The sequence below is a fragment of the Macaca fascicularis genome, chromosome 6 (assembly GCF_037993035.2).
Source record: "Macaca fascicularis isolate 582-1 chromosome 6, T2T-MFA8v1.1".
NCBI classification, from domain to species: domain Eukaryota; kingdom Metazoa; phylum Chordata; class Mammalia; order Primates; family Cercopithecidae; genus Macaca; species Macaca fascicularis.
In genome coordinates, this window is record NC_088380.1 from 81,314,224 (window position 1) to 81,333,027 (window position 18,804).

The 18,804-nt window shown below is 45.6% G+C and overlaps 1 protein-coding gene across 20 annotated transcripts in view; it reads left to right on the top strand.

Moving 5' to 3' along the window:
* PDE8B (phosphodiesterase 8B) overlaps positions 1–18,804 on the top strand; it is a 343,965-nt gene that overhangs the window by 266,951 nt on the left and 58,210 nt on the right. For 12 of the 20 annotated variants that reach the window (XM_073993663.1, XM_045393903.3, XM_073993660.1 and 9 more), the window contains one exon: positions 1,679–1,739. The exons of the other annotated variants lie outside the window; for them this stretch is intronic. In XM_073993663.1, the coding sequence (XP_073849764.1) occupies positions 1,679–1,739 (61 nt within the window). The remainder of the gene's footprint in view (positions 1–1,678; positions 1,740–18,804) is intronic. 20 annotated transcript variants of the gene reach the window in all.

Genomic DNA, 18,804 nt, shown 5'->3' on the forward strand with positions numbered 1-18,804 from the left:
GTGGAGAGATAAGAAAAATATGCAGTTCCTCTTCCTTCCTCCAGTTAAATTTTGTGAGATTTACAAAGCCAAACAGGACCCCGTAACCATACATCATGGTAAGCCTTGGGAAGCCAGCCTGAAGGTCCACACCAGGTTCATAGTTTGGGTGTATAAGGAGCACAACATTGTGTGACATGTCAGAAAAAGATGAGGCCACAGTCATCCTGCCAATAACTGGAACAGGAGCCCCACCTGTGACTCTTAGGACTACCTGAGTTCATTGCAAATTGTTGCATGAATAGAAAACAAGATGTTTTGTAAAATCAGCCAGGTAGCCAGGTATTTGTAATAGCTTGTTTCCTCTCCAATTTTGGTTAGTTTCAAAATTGCTCTCCCATCAATGCAGGCTACCTCCTGTCAATACCACCTGGTATTTCATGCCATTTTGTAATTTGCAGCTCCCTTTTTGCTTCATTCTGGATGATGGGGGCACTGACAGGCCCCTGACCGAGGTTGTGAGCTGGAGAGAGGCTGCCCCTCCGCCCTCCTCCTGAGCAGCCCGGCCTCAGCATAGCCATTCTCACACACAGGCAGTGCTGAGAGCCGTGGGGTGGAGATGATGCCCATGGCTGTCGTGTTGTTTTTATCCTCATCCTTATACCATCTCCTCAGAAAATCAAAGCTAAGAATCCCTTTTTGTGTGTGTGACCAGAATCATTAGGCAACCAAAGCAGAGGACACGTGCTATTGCCTGTTAATTTCCATCAGAGTACATTTTTCTGATCTCTCTGATTTTACAGAGAAGAAAAAGAAGTTCTTTTGTCCAGACACAATTTCCAGTGTTATTTTCCCTGTAATTGTAGGCAGTGAGCTATCAGAGGCAATTCTTACTAAAAGTAGGGAAATTTTACCTCTTCCTAGTTGGGTGAAGTTTATTACAGAGTAACCAGTATTTTCTATCCTCTTTTCAGAGGCCTACAGAGAAAAGTGAATCAGGTAAAAAGAGAGAGAAAGTGGGGCACCCCACGGGCTTCTGGGGGCAGAAAGCCTAATGTAACTCTCTGGATTTCATGGCTTTACTCTCAGTAAAATATTGACTGTGAGCTGATTTTTGCCTGGGGCTGAGGCACCTGTAGTCTTTTGCCCGGTTTTCCTTGTGACAGTGATAAAAAGTGAGACCACCCACTGAGTTTCAGGACCCAGTCCATGACCTTGAAATGAGAGGATTTTTATGTGCCTGAAAAGTGCCATTATTATGACAATTATAGTGTGAAAGAATATGGGATATTTAGTATAGAAACAGCAGCCATGAAATGTGGTCATTGTCCAAATGAATCTTTTGTAGCTATGCAATTGTTAGTGTCAGCAGAATTAAAACTAATTTGTAGCAGCATTTTATCCTATCAACTGAAGATATCTAGGAACCTAACTTTAGGAGTCAGTTACAAAATGAGATACCCACTAGGGAAGTGTTTCTGAGCCCGCTGTGATGTATAAAGGAGGCCCAGTTTCCAAAGGCATGTGTGGGCTCTGTGTGAAAACTGTGTTTTCTGTAGATTGAGTCTTGCTTGAATTTTAAAGCTGCCCTAGGATGAACCCTGGAGTTTAGCTTTAAGAAGTCTGTTGACGTTTTTATTTGGCAATTTGTTGAATCATCTCGTATCTGACTCACTAATAACTGATTGTTTGTTATTAGGAAAATTAGGCATTTTGTCTCCCTCAAGAAACTGTGTTGTACCACTGACAATAATAAGCAGGTACGGTATCAGCTCACTTTGTTTGCTCTGTCCGTTTGGCCGTGCGTCACCTCTGTTCTCTGCTTGTCTCACCACTGTTCTCTGCTTGTCTTTCTCCATGTCTAATTGTAGCTGCCAATTAAGCAGATTTATGGGAAAAGTAGGTTCCTCTGACAAATTTTTTTATTTCCCAGCAAGCCTATATCACTTTATTTGTAGTGCACATTGGTTATGATTTAGCTTGTGGCTGAGGAACTCTCCAGACTAATATATGAAGGCACAAAATTCTTCCTCCAAATAAAAAAAAGTCCTATTTTTTATCTTAATTTCTTAATCAGTTGGAAAGTTATATCAATTTGAGCATTTCACCCCTACAAATTCGTATCAAAAACAAGAATCATTCCAAAATAGTACTGCGATTTTTTTCTTACCCTTACATCATACAGAGCAATACATCTGAATGTTATCATCTGCAGTAACAGAATTTTAAGAAGCCACTGTATTTAATAACTTTTTTTTTTTTTTTTTTTTTTTGAGACAGAGTCTCGCTCTGTCACCCAGGCTGCAGTGCAGTGGCACAATCTCGGCTCATTGCAGGCTCCACCTCCCGGGTTCACACCATTCTCCTGCCTCAGCCTCCCAAGTAGCTGGGACTACAGGTGCCTGCCACCATGCCTAGCTAATTTTTTTGTATTTTTAGTAGAGATGGGGTTTCACCGTGTTAGCCAGGATGGACTCAATCTCCTGACCTCGTGATCCGCCCACCTCGGCCTCCCAACGTGCTGGGATTACAGGCGTTAGCCACCGCGCCTGGGTAATTTTGTAATGGAGGGCAACATTGGTATGGGTATTTTTTCTATTTGATTAGTACTTTTACTACTGGATTATGTGTATTTTCACTTCATGCATTATAATTTATAGATTAACAAGTATACAACAAGCATAATTATCAGTGATCTATTTTTGAAAACTTACAACATGTGGTCTTTGATTTTTATGAAGATTTTAAAGAGGGACAGTATCTCTAAGGGATTTCAAGGGCTTCTGTGGCATAATCCATTTTAGTAGAGGATGGCAGAGATGTGTGAAGTGCTGGATGAGAAGGTGAAGCCCAGCCAGGCCTGGAGATCAACTGGAACCAGCAGGATGTGAGTAGACAGTGGGGTGAGCGCAGTGAGCCCGTGAGGGTCTTCAGTCGGTTGTCTCAGGCTATCAAAGGGGTCCATGTCCATGTGCTCCTTTGTAAGATATAGTTCAAGATAAAAATCCTTCCTCCAGTACTGAGAATTTCATCTGAAATCAGGACGTTTTCACGTAATACCATGAAGTCATACAAGAGCCAAGTCCTTGGAGACCTCTGGTAAAGGAAATAATGGCCTTTCATAGGAAAAAAAGTGTTCCAACAGCCTTATTGCTACATACCAGGAGAAAGAATGAGTTCTTCTTAAGAGCTGACACAGGCAGAAGGAGAGGGACAGGACACCTGGTGTCTCTTTCAAGACGAACTTCTGAACACAAGTAGTGCAGACCAGCATTTCTTGGCTGTGGATCCATAGTAGAGGACACAGGTCCCCTGGGGCTCATTCATTCTCATGCCAGAAATTGACCAAGTACAATTCATGCCTTTCCCCTACCAACTCAGCCTTGCTCCTCTTCCTCACCCTCTTTCTCACTTAATGACGGGGACCCCCACTCTCCCTGTCACCAGTCTCCCTGCAACTCCATGTGCTCAAGTCCTACCAGTCCTTCATGGCCCAGTGCAAGAAACATTAAGTACCACCTTCTTCCTGAAGGCCCCTGAGGTACCCTCTTTTCTTTGTGTCACCCCCCAACCACCAGCATCATCTTCACAGCTATTTGTGTGCTAAACTGCCCTCTCCCCTCTAGCAGGGCCACTGGTCTGTGCTGTCCTTGTGTGCCCACACTGCCTGGCATGTAGTAGGCCCTCAAGCTGGTGGCTAGCGTTAATGAAACTGAATGTCTCAGTCCTGGCCTCCTGTCAGCTGTAAAGCCCTCCTGCCTCACAGGGGGAGCAGGCAGGTCCTTAGCACAGGACTCTAGCATGCAGGGGTGGGGGGCCACCTGCTTTTTTTCTGACGCTCTAAATAGAAACGCCTTTACTACCATGAATTAGCTGCTGCTCCTAGAAAAGTGGAAACGCAGAGCTCAGATACCCTGAGCCATTGACGTCACCTAATGGTACTGCACAGGCCTAGAGAGACATTTAGATTTTCTAATAACAAAGCATTTTTATACCTCTGGCTAGCTACAGTGTTTTTCCTCCTCGTCAAAGGAGGCTGCAGCGAATGGCAATGGGATCTGTGCTGGGGAGGGCTCCTGTCTGCCGGCAGTTCCAGTGGCGCAGTTTTCTGGGGTTTAGCCCTGATGTCAAAATTGGCCCATGGGTTTGCATTTTAACAAGGTGTGACGCGGTAAGCCAGGCTGCTGCCTCCTGGTAGGGTTTGCTGTCAGCAAAGATCTCTTTTCCTACATGAGCCCTTTAGCTTTTTGCCAAGAGGCTGGAAATGCTCAGTGAGGTTTGTCTGTTGTCTTCCTCTCCTCTGCACACATACTTTCTCCCCAAATATGTGTTAAACACCTGTTCTGTGCTGGCACCAGGGACACGATGCATCTGCCCCCAATGTCAGGGAGGCCACAGACAGGTAAACAGAATAAATACAATGCAGCACAGAGGAAATGTGAACCAAGCACTGGAGAAGCTCAAAACCCAGGACCTAAGGAGGCTGTCTGGGATTTTTAGGTATTGTCTAAAACATGGGCCAACAAACTAGAGCCTGCAGGCCAAATGTGGCCTGCTCTGTAAGTAAAGTTGTATTGAAACACGGCCACACTCTCTTGTGTGTTGTGCCTCTGGCTGCTTTCATACTATGGCTACAGAGCTGAGGCCATGTGGCCTGCAGAGCCTAAATATTTACCCTCTGGTCCTGCACAGAAAAAGGTTGCTGACTTCATTTCTTGAAGATAATTTTCTTTCTTGGATGTTCCATTTTCTTAGGCCAGCAACAGTCTGCCCTGACCTCCCAGAAGTACCCCTTCTCCCCTTCATACACTTCTTGGGGCACCTATTGCCTTCATGCCAGCCTCTGCGTCCTGTCTCAAACCTATCTCAATCCCTCCATACTGGTGCGGACACGAGAACCTAGGTCCCCTGAGGCTTTTTCCTTTTCACAAGGACAAAATCCAAATGCAAATTCGTGGCTCAAACTTCAGAATTTCAAGGATCTGCAACCATGGTCCAGGAGTCATACTTGCATAGGGAAAAAAGGAGGCAGTTAGGGCCCTGACATTATATCAGCTCTTGTGTTGTGTTTTGTTTTGTTTTGTTTTGTTTTGTTTGGGACAGAGTCTCGCTCTGTTGCCCAGGCTGGAGTGCAGTGGCACGATCTCGGCTCACTGCAACCTCTGCCTCCTGGGTTCAAGCGATTCTCCTGCCTCAGCCTCCCAAGTAACTGGGATTATAGGTGTGCACCACGGTGCCCGGCTAATTTTTGTACTTTGTGGAGACAGGGTTTCACCATGTTGGCCAGGCTGGTCTTAAACTCCTGACCTCAAGTGATCCACCTGCCTCAGCCTCCCGAAGTGCTGGGATTACAGGTATAAGCCACTGCACCCAGCCATCAGCTGTTATTCTTTTTACATTTTAATGTGGCTACTACAAGTTTTAAATTACATATGTGGTTTGCATGTGTGGCTCACACAGTATTTTTATTGGACAGACCTGGTCTGAACTTTCCCTCCCATGCCAAATCCTATCACAGATTCACCTCACTTGCCCTTGTGCAGGTGATGGGATGCTAATGAGCTACAGACATCCTCTCGTTTCTAGCAATGAGTCAGCTCCAGACTCACTGAGCCTCCAGGAAACCATGCTGTAACCAGTTTCCCAGGCCCCTAGGAGGCTTTTACCCTCACTGAGGACATTCTGATGGGTGCTTAAGCAAACCTATAGAGAGTGTCTTTGCGGGGAGAGGCAGGGCCCCTTTCAGTCATTCTCAAACTGCTGCAGAAAGTTAGGCCTCACTTTCTAGAGCTCTTTGGTGGACAGTGGGGAGTACCATGTCCTACTGAGTGTACTCAGGCAAGGGGACACCACAGCCCTCAGAAAACTGAGCAGAAGTGGGATGCATGGGAGCCAGTGAGGGCCAGTGGACAGTTAGACACAGTCATCATCCCTGAGTTGTCTGGGCAGCAAAGTGGGGAAGGCTTATTCTCAAAGAGACCACACATGCTTAGAAACCCTTTAGCCATGGGTTGAGATGGTGGGTTAAAGGAGATGGTAATCCTCCCCTAATTAGAATGACCTCCTGCCCTTTCGTGGGAACAGAGCAAGGCCACCAGTTGATAGCTAGTAAGATGTTTTTTCCTGGCACAGCCTGGCCTCACCAGCGTGTCACAGAGAGACTGCCCCACAGTTCTCACCAGGCTCTAGGACCTTCTCTCCAAGCCCAGCAGGTCCTGGAACATGGGCCTTGTCTGAGATGTGTGCAGTCTGAGTGCGACTGACAGGCTGCTCCATTAAGCACCCTTGGTTGATTTATGTCTTGCCTGGCAGGACTGTGCTCACAGCCCCCTGAACCCACAAGGACCCAAGGACTCAAGGACTCTGTAGTTGCCTGTGCCCAGTACTCCAGGAAGGAGGCCGCCTCATGCCATCTTTCTTTTCTCCCTCCCTCTTTTGCCTTCTCTCTTTTATCCACACTCTACCTTCAGTCACCTTCTGTAGGCCTCCAGACAGTCCACAGATTTTCCCATTCAGTCCTTACACCTGCTTGGACCATCCTCTCGATGGGTTTCTGCTGCCTATGACCCTTGGTGGCCCATTCTCGTTCCCACCCCCAGGCCAGCCTTCTCTTGGGCGTGTCCTTGGCCTTCACTGCCCCCATGCCTTTACTGTCCCCACATTTGGCCATTTCTGTTTCTCTCACCCCTTACCTTTCTAGGGGTGGTGTGGCCGATGGGCCTGTTCATGATTTGGGGCCTTCTCCTCCAGCTTCTGGCAAACCATGATCCTTAGCACTAACAGAGTCTAATATCTCATGGCATTCTCAGCAGAACTGAGAGAAGAGGGTGGTGGGGGCAGGAACGAGGAGAGAGAGGCACATGGATTTACTTACTAGGTTCTGTTCATTGCTAAGTAGTGATAAAAACAAAATTTAAATTTGTCCTAAATTCCTAGTATTTGGCTCTTTTACATGCTTTTAAATGGTGTGGACCTTTTGTTGCTTCCCTGCCCTTTAGCACTCAACTCAGCTTCTCCTCCCTCCAAGAAATCTTCCAAACCTTCCAGCCCATGTCTCTACCCTGTAAAGAGGGAGCAGGGACACTTTTTGTCTGCACCACCCAACTGGATCATTAATCTTATGCTGCTTTGGGTGAGTTCTTGCCTTAGGGCGGGGACTATGGATTATGCCTCTTCGTCCTTCCTACTGTGTATATCCCATAGACATCAGGAATCCCATAGACATCAGGAATCCCATAGACATCAGGAAATTATTTTGAAAACTAGCTTTTACTCCTTAACACAGTAACCTTTGGATGGCATAGGAAATTAAAGATGCAGCTTCTGTCTTATCCCGAATTCTTATTCCATGTAGAGTTGATCTATATGTAGCCAATATATGTCTCACATGGTGTTACGAAGAATAGTTTCTGTACTCTTCCAAGGCACACATCCAAGTGTGACTTCTTTTTTAAAAAATTGGAGAAAAAGGCTACCGCAACTGAAAACATGACTGCAGTTCTCTCTAAAAGCAGCTAGTCACAGTTAGAAATGTATTTTATGCAATTGGAATATTACTATGATACAGACTTTGTACACGTGTACCTTCTTTGTGTGCCCTGAAATATTTATTGACATATTTGGTAAAGCCACAAGATAAACAAAATTATCCAAATATTTCCACTTAGCTTTAGTACATATTTACAAGAATCTATTTAAAGAAAGGCCTCCGATATTGCGAAACCAGATTTTTTTCCTGAGAAACCACGTTTGGAACAGCCAAACCCTGAGCAGACATGAATGGAATACCTGTCACACATCAGGGACTGTGGGAGGCTCTGAGGGCACAAGATAAGCAGGGGCTTGCAGCAGGGAGGAGGGGACAGGGGCGGGGGTGCTGAGAATCCAGCTGTAGAATTGTGTGCTTGCAGGGGCAGGGGTGCTGAGAACCCAGCTGTAGAATTGTGTGCTTGGGAAGTCGTGGCTTAGAGGAGAGAGACACAACTTCATGCCTGGTGGTGATGGTGGCTGTTGAAGGTGACCATGCCAGGCTCTGTGAAGTTCCAGAGCATCTGAAGCTGAGAGGGGGCTCTCTTGGCTTGTGAGGGAAAGGGTAAGCCGAGAACATTCTGGGCATGTACACCTACACTGAGCATGATGTGAGAGGAGGCTGCCTAGTTTCAGGTAGACACAGGTGCCCTTTGCCCTGGCAGAGAAGCTTACCCTCATGGCCTGCAGAACAGCAGGCCGGTAGGTGTCTGCCCTGCATGGATAGGGTTTGTTTGACCCATCTGTTCTCTCATTCTGTCCTCTCTGCTACATCAAGGATGTTTATAAGGCAATGGATGTTTGTTTATAAGGTATCCCTATGGTGGGCATAAGTGGGAGGTGGAGGATGGGAAAATCAGAAGGGAAGAAGCTGGAAATAAAGTGTCTCTGTGTGAGACCAGTAATGTCTGCTCACCAGTAATAACCAGCTTCAGCAGGGACCCCCCAACCCACACCCCACCTCACCCTTAGCTAAGCCTCCTAGAGGCCTAAACATAGAGAAAAAATAATTTTACTTAAGAAAAGTGAGATAGACTGCCAGGCGCCGTGGCTCACACCTGTAATCCCACCACTTTGGGAGGCTGAGGCGGGCAGATCATGAAGTCAGGAATTCGAGAACAGCCTGATCAACATGGTGAAACCCCATCTCTACGAAAAATACAAAAATTAGCTGGGCATGGTAGCGGGCACTGGTAATCCCAGCCACTCAGGAGGCGGAGGCAGGAGAATTGCTTGAACCCGGGAGGCGGAGGTTGCAGTGAGCCAAGATCACGCCACTACACTCCAGCCTGGGTGACGCAGCGAGACTCCGTCTCAAAAAAAAAAAAAAGAAAAGAAAAGAAAAGTAAGCTAGGTTTGGTAATGAATGATGAACAGACATAGCTGAGCTATTTCTGAAAAATGAATGTTATCTATTTATCTCGAATGCATTGAAGTCCACTAGGATTTAAAGATGAGTATTATGTTGGCCTTTGGGAGGAGGATTTTTTCCCCATAAGTTTAACTAAAATTCCAAAGGTTGCACTTCTACATGACTTGTGTCATTCAGACTATTACAAGATGCTGCTCACTCCGGAGGCTTGTACTAATTAAGCCCAAGAGACTTACGGTACCTTAGGCCTGACTTCCGTTAAAGTTTTACTTATTTACCAATTTTTAGGTCACTTGTGGGTGTTAGCACTCTATGGAAAATTTTCTTTTTCCAAAGCAACAGTTGGTGGCTGACTTCTCAGAAGGAATTCTTCACCTCACATGAAGGAATCAGTTTCTGGCATTTTGCTCAACCTAAATCATCCATTCAGTGAGCATGCAGTGCCTGCTGGCACTTGGCCCAGTGGAAGATACAGGATGGATGAGACTGAAGTCACTCCTTGCATCTGCTCTTGCTAGAACAGAATCCCTGGCTTGGCTAATGGGACCCCCATTTACCCAGTCACCCCTATCCTAACCTGGGAACCACCTTTAGCATCCTTGCTTTCCTGAGTCCCCTGCATCCTAGAAGCCACTTAGTTCCAAAGATGATGTCTTCGTAACAACTCTTGACTCCATGCCCACTTCCCCACCCCACCACCACTTCCTTCAAGCCATTATGACCTCTCATCCTACAGAGCCTCATGACTGCTCCCTCTGCCTCCTTGTAATATGTGCTGGAGCCAGTTCATACCGACTTATGAAAACTGATTAATTTTCTGGAATTTTGTGATTTAGTGTTAAACCAGCCATTATTAAAACTTAAATTATATAAGCATGAATTTAAGCAAATTTTATTTGTAAGAAGTAATAAGTACTTAAAATCCATCCCTTCCCAAGCACATAACTATATTTTACTATTATGTGTGTTCTTGACATTCTGTACATCTGTTTTATCTGTATTACGGAAATGCCAGATAAAGCTGTGCCCTGCACACGTCTTCCCAACTCCACGTTCAGTGACATCATTCTGGCAGTTTTAAACAGCCATGAAGGGAGTATTTTTAGATCAAGAAAACTGGCAAACTCTACAAATCAGGACTTATTTTTTGATTGATTTTTCTAGACTTAAAAAAATGATGAAGAAAATGTTAATAATACCAGATAAACTTAAATATATATCAGGTCTATAGTAGTTTCATTGTGAATAACACAAAAATATCAAGAATGATTCCCCCAGTATTTACAAACTATTATTTGATTCAACAAAGTTCTTCACATCACTGACAAATGAGTGAAATTCATATGTACGTCTTTGTTATTTGCCTTTCATCTTACTTTTTGATGTAAATGAAAATATCAACTAACATTTATGCCAAGACTCCACTCATTCATCAACTGTAACCATAAATTGGCTGCTGATACAAGAGGTCAAAAAACCCAGCAAAAGCATTTTGTGGGAATCCATTGGCTATATAGACTCTACAACCAAGAGTGCCTTATATTTGAATATTGTTTTGAAATTGTGTGCTATACATTCTTTATATTAGGGATTGGGAAATTGTTTTCTTAAAGGGCCAGATAGTAAACATCAGGCCATACGGTCTCTGTCGAACTAGTTAGCTCAACTCTGCCATTGTAGTGGGAAAGCAGCCATAGATGATATATAAATGACGGGCAAAGCTATGTTCTAATGAAATTGTATTTACAGAAACAGGTGGCCAGTTCATACTGACTTGAGAAAATTGATTGTTTAATTTTCTGGAATTTTGTAATTTAGTTGTTAAACCAGCCATTATTAAAAATTAAATTACATAAACATGCAATTAAGCAAATGTTATATTTAAGAAGTAATAAGAACAGCCCATCCCTTCCCATGCACGTTACTATAGTTCACTATCATGTTAGTAATGTCAAGAGCATACATGATAGTAAGCTATAGTAATGTGCTATGTGGCCATATGCTAAATTATGGCCTGGGCCGTTATTTCCTGACCTCTGCTTTATATCAGTAAAATGTATAATAAACTTATGTTCGGCTATCTTCGCTTTTTCAGCAAACTGGTGGTTAAACCCTTAGCAGCACACCGTTGACTGCTATCCTATCCGGTCCCCAGTCCTCATTCTGAAGGGCTGAGTGGTGGTTCCTCATCACTGACTAAACCATCATCAGGCATCTTTGAGGAGCACACTCCTGCCTTCCTGCCCCACTTTCCCCGCCTCCTTCCCAAGCCACACTAGGCTGTTTGTAGTTCTCTGGACATGCCAGGCTTGGCCATGCCTCTGTGTATCACATCTTTGTCTAGCATGCTCGTCCTTCCTCCTGTCCTCCTGGACAACTCTTGGTCCCCTGACCCAGGTCAGGAGTCCCCTCTGTGACTACCCCCGGCCACCTCTCTCCTTCTCCCCGCTGTGGAGTGGATTTGGCGCTGACCACACTATCGCTGCTCAGCCTGACCAGACCATCCAGGGCAGCATCATGTCTTGGTCCCTATGTCCCCATCTCCCACTGATGCTGCTGAATGCACTTAGTAAAGATTCGATCAGTGGAGCTTATGGAAGAGCCTATGTTTTAATAATCCAAGTGAGATGTCTTCCGTGTTGACATTTTGTATCCATTACTCTCCAAGTGCATTTCATACATTAACTCCTGCAATCCTTACCACAACTCCAGGAGGGAAATACTAGGCTTCCCTGTCTACAGATGAGGAAACTGAGGCTTGAAGTGGTCAAGAAACCTGTCCAGGCTTCACATGGGATGCGTGTGGCAGAACCAGGATTCTAACTCTAAAGTAGTTAGCAATGTGTAAATAAAAGAAGCACAAGTGCATCTTTGGAGAATTCCTAAGAGAAAGGTTTCCCTTGCTTGGGAAGTGAGGGGATGACTTCATGAAGGAGGTGTTGACTGATACGGATTTCAGCAGTGGATAGAATACGTCATTGTAGGCCAGGTGCAGTGGCTTATGCCTGTAATCCCAGCACTTTGGGAGGCCGAGGTGGGCAGATCACGAGGTCAGGAGTTTGAGACCAGCCTGGCCAACATGGTGAAACCCCATCTCTACTAAAAAATACAAAAAGTAGCCAGGCGTGGTGGTGGTTTCCTGTAATCCCAGCTACTCAGGAGGCTGAGACAGAAGAATCACTTGAATCCAGGAGGCGGAGGTTGCAGTGAGCTGAGATCCCACCATTACACTCCAGCCTGGGTGACAGAGCAAGACTCTGTCTCGGAAAAAAAAAAAAAAAAAGAATATGTCATTGTAGGGAGAGGAATCCTCTGCAAAAGTGAAAAGGCAACGAGAGGCAGGAGAGGAGATGATCAAGCGTGACTGGACCCCTCGATGCTTAGAGTAGGGGAGCTTGAGCTGAGGGTACAGTTGGTGCCCAGATGCTCAGCTGCCCACCTGGCTTGGCCTGGCTTCATCCACAGTCCATACCCTACCTCCAGGTGCTTCAGGGTCCACAGCCACCCTGGCGGGTGTTTGGACTGAAGTAGATCATGCCATGTGGATGGGCCCGTTTATGTGATGTGCCATGGAAGGGAGTGGCAGGTGGGCAGCTTGGAGGCATGAGTGAAAAGCTGAGAGAGTGCAATAGCTAACTGCTGAGAAGCCTGGGTCTCTTTTATGGAAAACTGGAGGCCCAGACCTGCATAGCTCCTTGAAGGCCATGAGAGCACCTCATCCAGGAGTGGGCATAGTTGGGCATGCAGTAATGTAAATGGAGTAGTAAATGTCAGCTCTGACTGCAGCATTTCAGTTCAGCTTGCCACCACACTTCGGAGGTATGCAGCCAACTGCACTTAAAACCCAGCCATTGTACCACCTGCTTCTTTGTCTATAGGACCCTTTATTTCTACCATGGTCAAAGCAGTGTTCCTCACATAAGATCGGACTCAAGCATCTGCACCTTCGCTTATGTGATGCCTCATTTAAATAATTTATAAGAACAAAATTCCAAGAGGTATGGTTTCCTCCAGTGCCATTGCTGGAAAAAGAAGTGAGGAGGAGGAAGAATTTGGAGTGTTCTTCCGTCCGCTTCTCACCCTGGTTTACTGAAGACTGGGTTTCCTGGGTGAGATTTCAGAGCCCAGCTCCAGGAAATTGAAGAAAGTGTGCATTTACTCATCCTGACCAGCTGTCCCTAAACCCAGAATCACCATGAAAGAAGTGGCTTTAATGGTACTTTTCCTCATTCATTATTTGTTAGTCAAACAAGATGGCTGCAGGATGGGAGGCTGAACAACTGCAATGTATGTACTTGAGGGTCTGGGGAGGAAGAAAAGGGCCAGGTCTCAGCGGGTGCCATTCATTCTGCAAGTGCCTAGTGAGCACTTTCATAGCAAACACAACCCTCAACTATGGCACGACAAAGAGAAAGCGTGGGGAAGCCTGCTCTCAAGCTGTTTTGGGTCTAGTAGAGGTTTGTGAGAAGGTTTCAGATCACTGGAACTGTTGAAAAGAGTTTGTCTATTCGCAGAGCTTTGGCCCACAAGTTACAAAGGAAGCAAAAGGCAGATTCATAAGAAGCCAGTTGTAATCCATAGGGAACACGGGACCTGTCTGATGGCGGAAATCCCTACAGGAGGAACTTTCACATTCACCCACTGGTGCTAGGGAACGGCAGCCCCTTCAGCACCTGTGTTCAATGAGGAGGCGTGTGGAAGGGCTAACACAGTGGCTCCCAACCTTGGCTGCACATTGGAATCACCTGGAGAATTATCAAAGAAAAAACAACAAAACAGGCTCTGATAGATTGGGTCTGGGGTGCAGTCTGGGCATGAGGATTTCTGAGAGCGCCCCAGGGGAATCCGATGTACTGCTGAGGTTGAGAACCACCAAATTTCTGAGTGAATTAGATCTGGTGCGATCATGTTATGTTAGCTGAGGAAGCTTTCCTGCCGGACGTCTTGGAGGGGGACAAGACTGATTTGACCAAAAACTCATGTTAGGGCAGGCTGATAGAAGGATGGCCTTTGTATAATTCTCACAGGGAAGACCAGGCCACTGTGGAACTGCCAGGGGTAGGGACCATGCTTTCATCATCATCATCATCATCATCATCATCATCATCTATCTGCCTCCTAGGTCCTGGCACACAGGAAATATCTGTTGAATAAATGTTGCATCCAGGCAGAGAGAAGCCATAGTGTTTGGGTAGCAGAAGTGGTTTCTGAGAGACGGGCCTGTGTGTACCCTTCCTCAGGCTTTGTCAGGGCCAGGGAGCTTGAAGCATAGTTTGGCTTCCAGAGCAGTCACTGGCCCAACAGAAGGCTGACCTGGGCAAAGCTGCTCTCCTGACTGGACTCAGCACTGTGAGGATGTGGCTCTGACTGTCTTGTCAGCCATGTTTCTGGCACTTAGCACGAAGCCTGGCGCACAGGAGGTGCTTCTGAAGGGGTGGATGATGTGCCGGACAGTCAGCCCTCTTCCTGCAATTGGCTTCGGGCAGCGGAGCTCCTGTATCTGCAGAGCCTGACCTGAAGGCAGTTTACTTCCTGATCACAGTGAGATTTGGGGACAAATGCAACAAAAATTCATTCCACAGTCTGCATCCCAAACCCCATTATCTGATTCAGCTGACAGGTTTTTGGTTTTTTTTTTTTTCCATTTCTCTTCCACATTAATGCTTTATGGTTTGAGATTTGATAGGGGAAGTAATAGTGTGAATGGGATTTATTTAGTTTCCTGCTTCAATTGAAATTAGTAAAATTCACCCAACATCCTTTAGGCTATGAGAACTTTGGTTTAAAAAAAAAAAAAAAAATCTTCAATAGATCATCATCCCTGCGACACTGCACCACCAAAACTCCAAGCCTTGTTCCTCTGCCTGTCACTACCGGAGTCTCAGATGCAGCAAACAGCTGCTCCCTTTAGCCACAGAAGCACAATATTCCAGGTAAGCAGTTGAGAGGTGAGATCCAAAGCACGTGCCTGGGTATCACCGTGGGGCGAGAGTCCAGAGACTGCAGTTGTTGAGTAGGCCCTGGGGTCGGTCAGCTGTGCCAAGTGGTCCAGGCTCAGGCAGGGGCAGCTTTTTGCATTAGAGGGCAGATCACCACTGCTCCACCGCCGTCAGGGGCTCTTCCTCTGTGCCTAAGAACCTCGGTGCCTGTGCTTGGGGAATTCACTGCTGTGGAAACAGCCTCGTGGGTATGCAGGGGTCTGCCTGGCCTGCAGCAGCTTCATGAGGCCAGAGTGGGGCCTGTGTATGTTCTTTCATCTTCTGATAAATGTTGTCCCTCAGAGGGAATTGTCTGAACAGTGGCCCCAGAGACATGTTCTATATTAGGAATTTAAAGTGACATTAAAAACTGCAGCATCTTTAAAACATCCAACCAAAGGTTCTAGGGACTTGGGGCTGTAGGCCTTGCTCCTGGATAGCAGCCCCACGGTGGCCATCAAGGGCCCTTCGGTGCAGATGTCCCCTGGGGCATCTGTGCAGAGAATGTGCAAGGTCAGGCCCAAGTAGGCCCTCCAAAGGCAGAAGCTGATGATGACCAAGGGGGTCTACTCATTAGCTTCTCAACTCATTAGCTTCTATGGGGCCAATAGGGTAAAACTGTTGGGAAAAAGGACCTTTCAAAAATTCTTTTTAGACAATGTGGACTGTTATTTGTAAACTTACAAAGAGGAGGATATGCTAAAACATTGTTTTCTCAAAAAAAGAAAAAAAAAACCACACACACACACACACAAATGTCTTCACGTAAAAAGGAAAGGGAAGAGAAACTTGCCTCACTGTCCTCAGAATTCAGTTCCTCCTTACACAGCTGCTGAAGGTTAGCGGTGTTCTGATGAATTCCTCAGGTGCACTCTGGTTCCTCTTGGTTCAGTGGTGCAGAGCGGAGAAGCAGATGCTGCACCCAGTGAGCATCGTCCCTCTTGGAGTGGCCGGTGCAGTTATCCCTTCCCCTTGTGTTTGAACTAATCTGGGGCCCAAAGCACACTTTCCAGCTAGTCTTCCTGGCAATGTCCTTGACCTTTGATCTGGAAATACCAACTGGAAGCCTGGGGAGTTCTTTTTTTTTTTTTTTTTTTTGACAGAGTGGTGCAATCTCGGCTCACTGTAACCTCTGCCTCCCAGGTTCAAGCGATTCTCCTGCCTCAGCCTCCCAAGTACCTGGGATTATAGGCACACGCCACCATGCCCAACTAATTTTTGTATTTTTAGTGGAGATGGGGTTTCACCATGTTGGCCAGGATGGTCTCAATCTCCTGACCTCGTGATCTGCCCACCTCAGCCTCCCAAAGTGCTGGGATTATAGACATGAGCACCGTGCCCGGCCGGAGAGTTCTGCCTTTTTCTAAGGCTTCCAGCAATACTGAGCCACAGACCTGGGTGAGTCATCTGCACTTGCAGCGCTCTTCACAAAAGCCCCCGACTTGTTCTCAGTCCTGAACTGGCTCCCCTGGCCATCCCTCTGGCATGTCATTGTTGGGGCCAATGAGGCTGGCGTGCCCTTTGTCACTAATATGTACCCGTGTGAGAATAAGAGATAAATTGAAAAACTTTTGATTCCCTGGTGAAGTCTTAACCTTTGGCATCCCATTTTCAGTGGTAGTATTTAGAGAATAAAGTGTAATTTTGTGTTTGGCCTTTCAAATCCATCTCTCTTATTCCTTCGGAATCATCTTCACTTTCTCCAGCATCACTGAATTAAAGCAATTCCTCCTCTCCCAATCCATCCGGCACCCCCTTCCAGATTTATCTCCCCAAGATAACACTTGACTCTCTCATTTCTCTCTGAAAACGTACACTGGCTACCTGTTGTTTATAAGATCTGTCCTGCTGACTTAAAGTCCCAGCTCTTGGTCCTTTACCCTTCCCGTGACCCCTGTGGAGCCTGCACACTAGAAGGCTCAGCTTCTTGCACCCTGTTACTCCCGGCTCCCGATCCTCAGGTATACTGCATATTCAAAGCACAATCTAGAAGTCTGGTCCCTCCCATGGCTTGTTCCCTTCACAATAGCTTACTGTCTTTTCGGAGCCCTGCTGCACTTGCTGGCTTCGTCACAGAGCCCAGCACTCAGCCAGGTTTTGTCTCACTACACAGGTCATCCCAGGCAGCATTCAGAATCTTCTCCATCCTGACCTCTCCTTCCCCCGAGGGCCTTACACAGTGCTAGGTAGGTGACTAATACATTCAGACTAAATTAGATTATCTGAAAATATTCATAATTAGGTTACCAGCATCGTGTCTTACAAGCCAATCACTAGAAAGGCACTTATTTGATGAGATACACAGAAAGAATAAGACAGCCCCTGTTCTATTCTAGTCTTATTAAGTTAAGTGGACAATAGTCAGATATATGGAAACAGAAAGAAAAGCAAAGAGGTGTGGTTAGACCCCATCTTATAGACAAAGGAAAAGAAGAGGCTGGGCGCAGTGGCTCACGCCTGTAATCCCAACACTTTGGGAGGTTGAAGCAGGTAGATCACCAGAGGTCAGGAGTTCAAGACCAGCCTGGTCAAACATGGTGAAACCCTGTCTGTACTAAAAATACAAAAATTAGCTGGGCATGGTGGTGTGGGCCTGTAATCCCAGCTACTCCAGAGACTGAGGCAGGAGAATCACTTGAACCCAGGAGGCGGAGGTTGCACTGAGCTGAGATCATGCTGCTGCACTCCAGCCTGGGTGAGAGAGCGAGTCCTCTGTCTTAGAAAAAAGAAAAAAAAAAGAAGAGATGGACATAAGAGATGTTTTGATTAAAGCAGTAACCAGATTTTTTTTTGAAGTGAGGTGTTGAAGGATGTGATGGAAAGAGGAGTAAAGAATGGCCCCATATGAGTAGCAGGGCATTGACTGTTCCATGAATTCCAAGGTGGAAAAAGTATCACAGAGCCCTGAATGGAGGTTTCTGCTGGACAAGAGAAGCAGGGAGGTTGAGGGTGTGCTGGGCTAAGGTGACATAAGATCCAGCGGCTGGCTATATATGCAGAGAGAGGAAACCAGGGAGATCTGAAATGGCACGCTGTATCTGAAAATAACGAAGTGTAATACAGTAATATTTATAATTTATTGAGTATTTTGGGACAGGCCCTGGACTGTTTTAAAGGCATCATCTCAATTAATCATCCTATCAAGCCCATAAGTTAGTATTGTCCTTATTCAGCAGATGAATAAACTGATACTCAGAGCGCAGTTACACAGCTAGCAAATGTGCAAGCTTTGCATTATACCTCAAGACCACTGCACAAGCCTTCCCTGCGGTGCCTTTGAACAAATGTTTTCACTGGCATGGGCCACTCACAACATGAAGTACACTCAGTCACTTTTTGTAAGTCATGGGGGAAGCAAATATTGTGAAAAAGACACCCAGAGCTCACCCTCAGTTCACATTCCAGCCAATTTTTCTCAAGCATTTTTTGTGAAAATTGTCAGGTATACAGCAAAGTTGAAAGAATTTTACAGTAAACACCTGAATAACCACCACCTAGATTCCACCATTAACATTTTACTATATTTGCATTATCACATCTCTTTAAATATACATCCCTCTGTGCATTCTTAATCCATCTTGTTTTTTAAATAACTTTTATCTGTTAGTACTTTTCCTCCTAAAGCCTTTAGCATATGTATCATTACCAACAGTTCTATATCTGCTTACTTTTTATGTAAAATTAACATACAAAGAAATGCACATATGGTAAGTGTACCTTTGCGTGACCTTTGACAAATGTATACACCTTTGTAACCTAAACCCTAAGAAGACGTAGAGCATCACTGCCACTCCAGAGAAGGTCTTTCTTCCTATTCCCAATTAATATCTGTTTCCCAATCCTCAGAAGAAACCATTGATCTGATTTTATCTACCATAGATTAGTTTTGCCTGTGCTAGAATTTCATCTAAATGGAGTCATACAGTATTTACTCATTCGTGGAAGGCT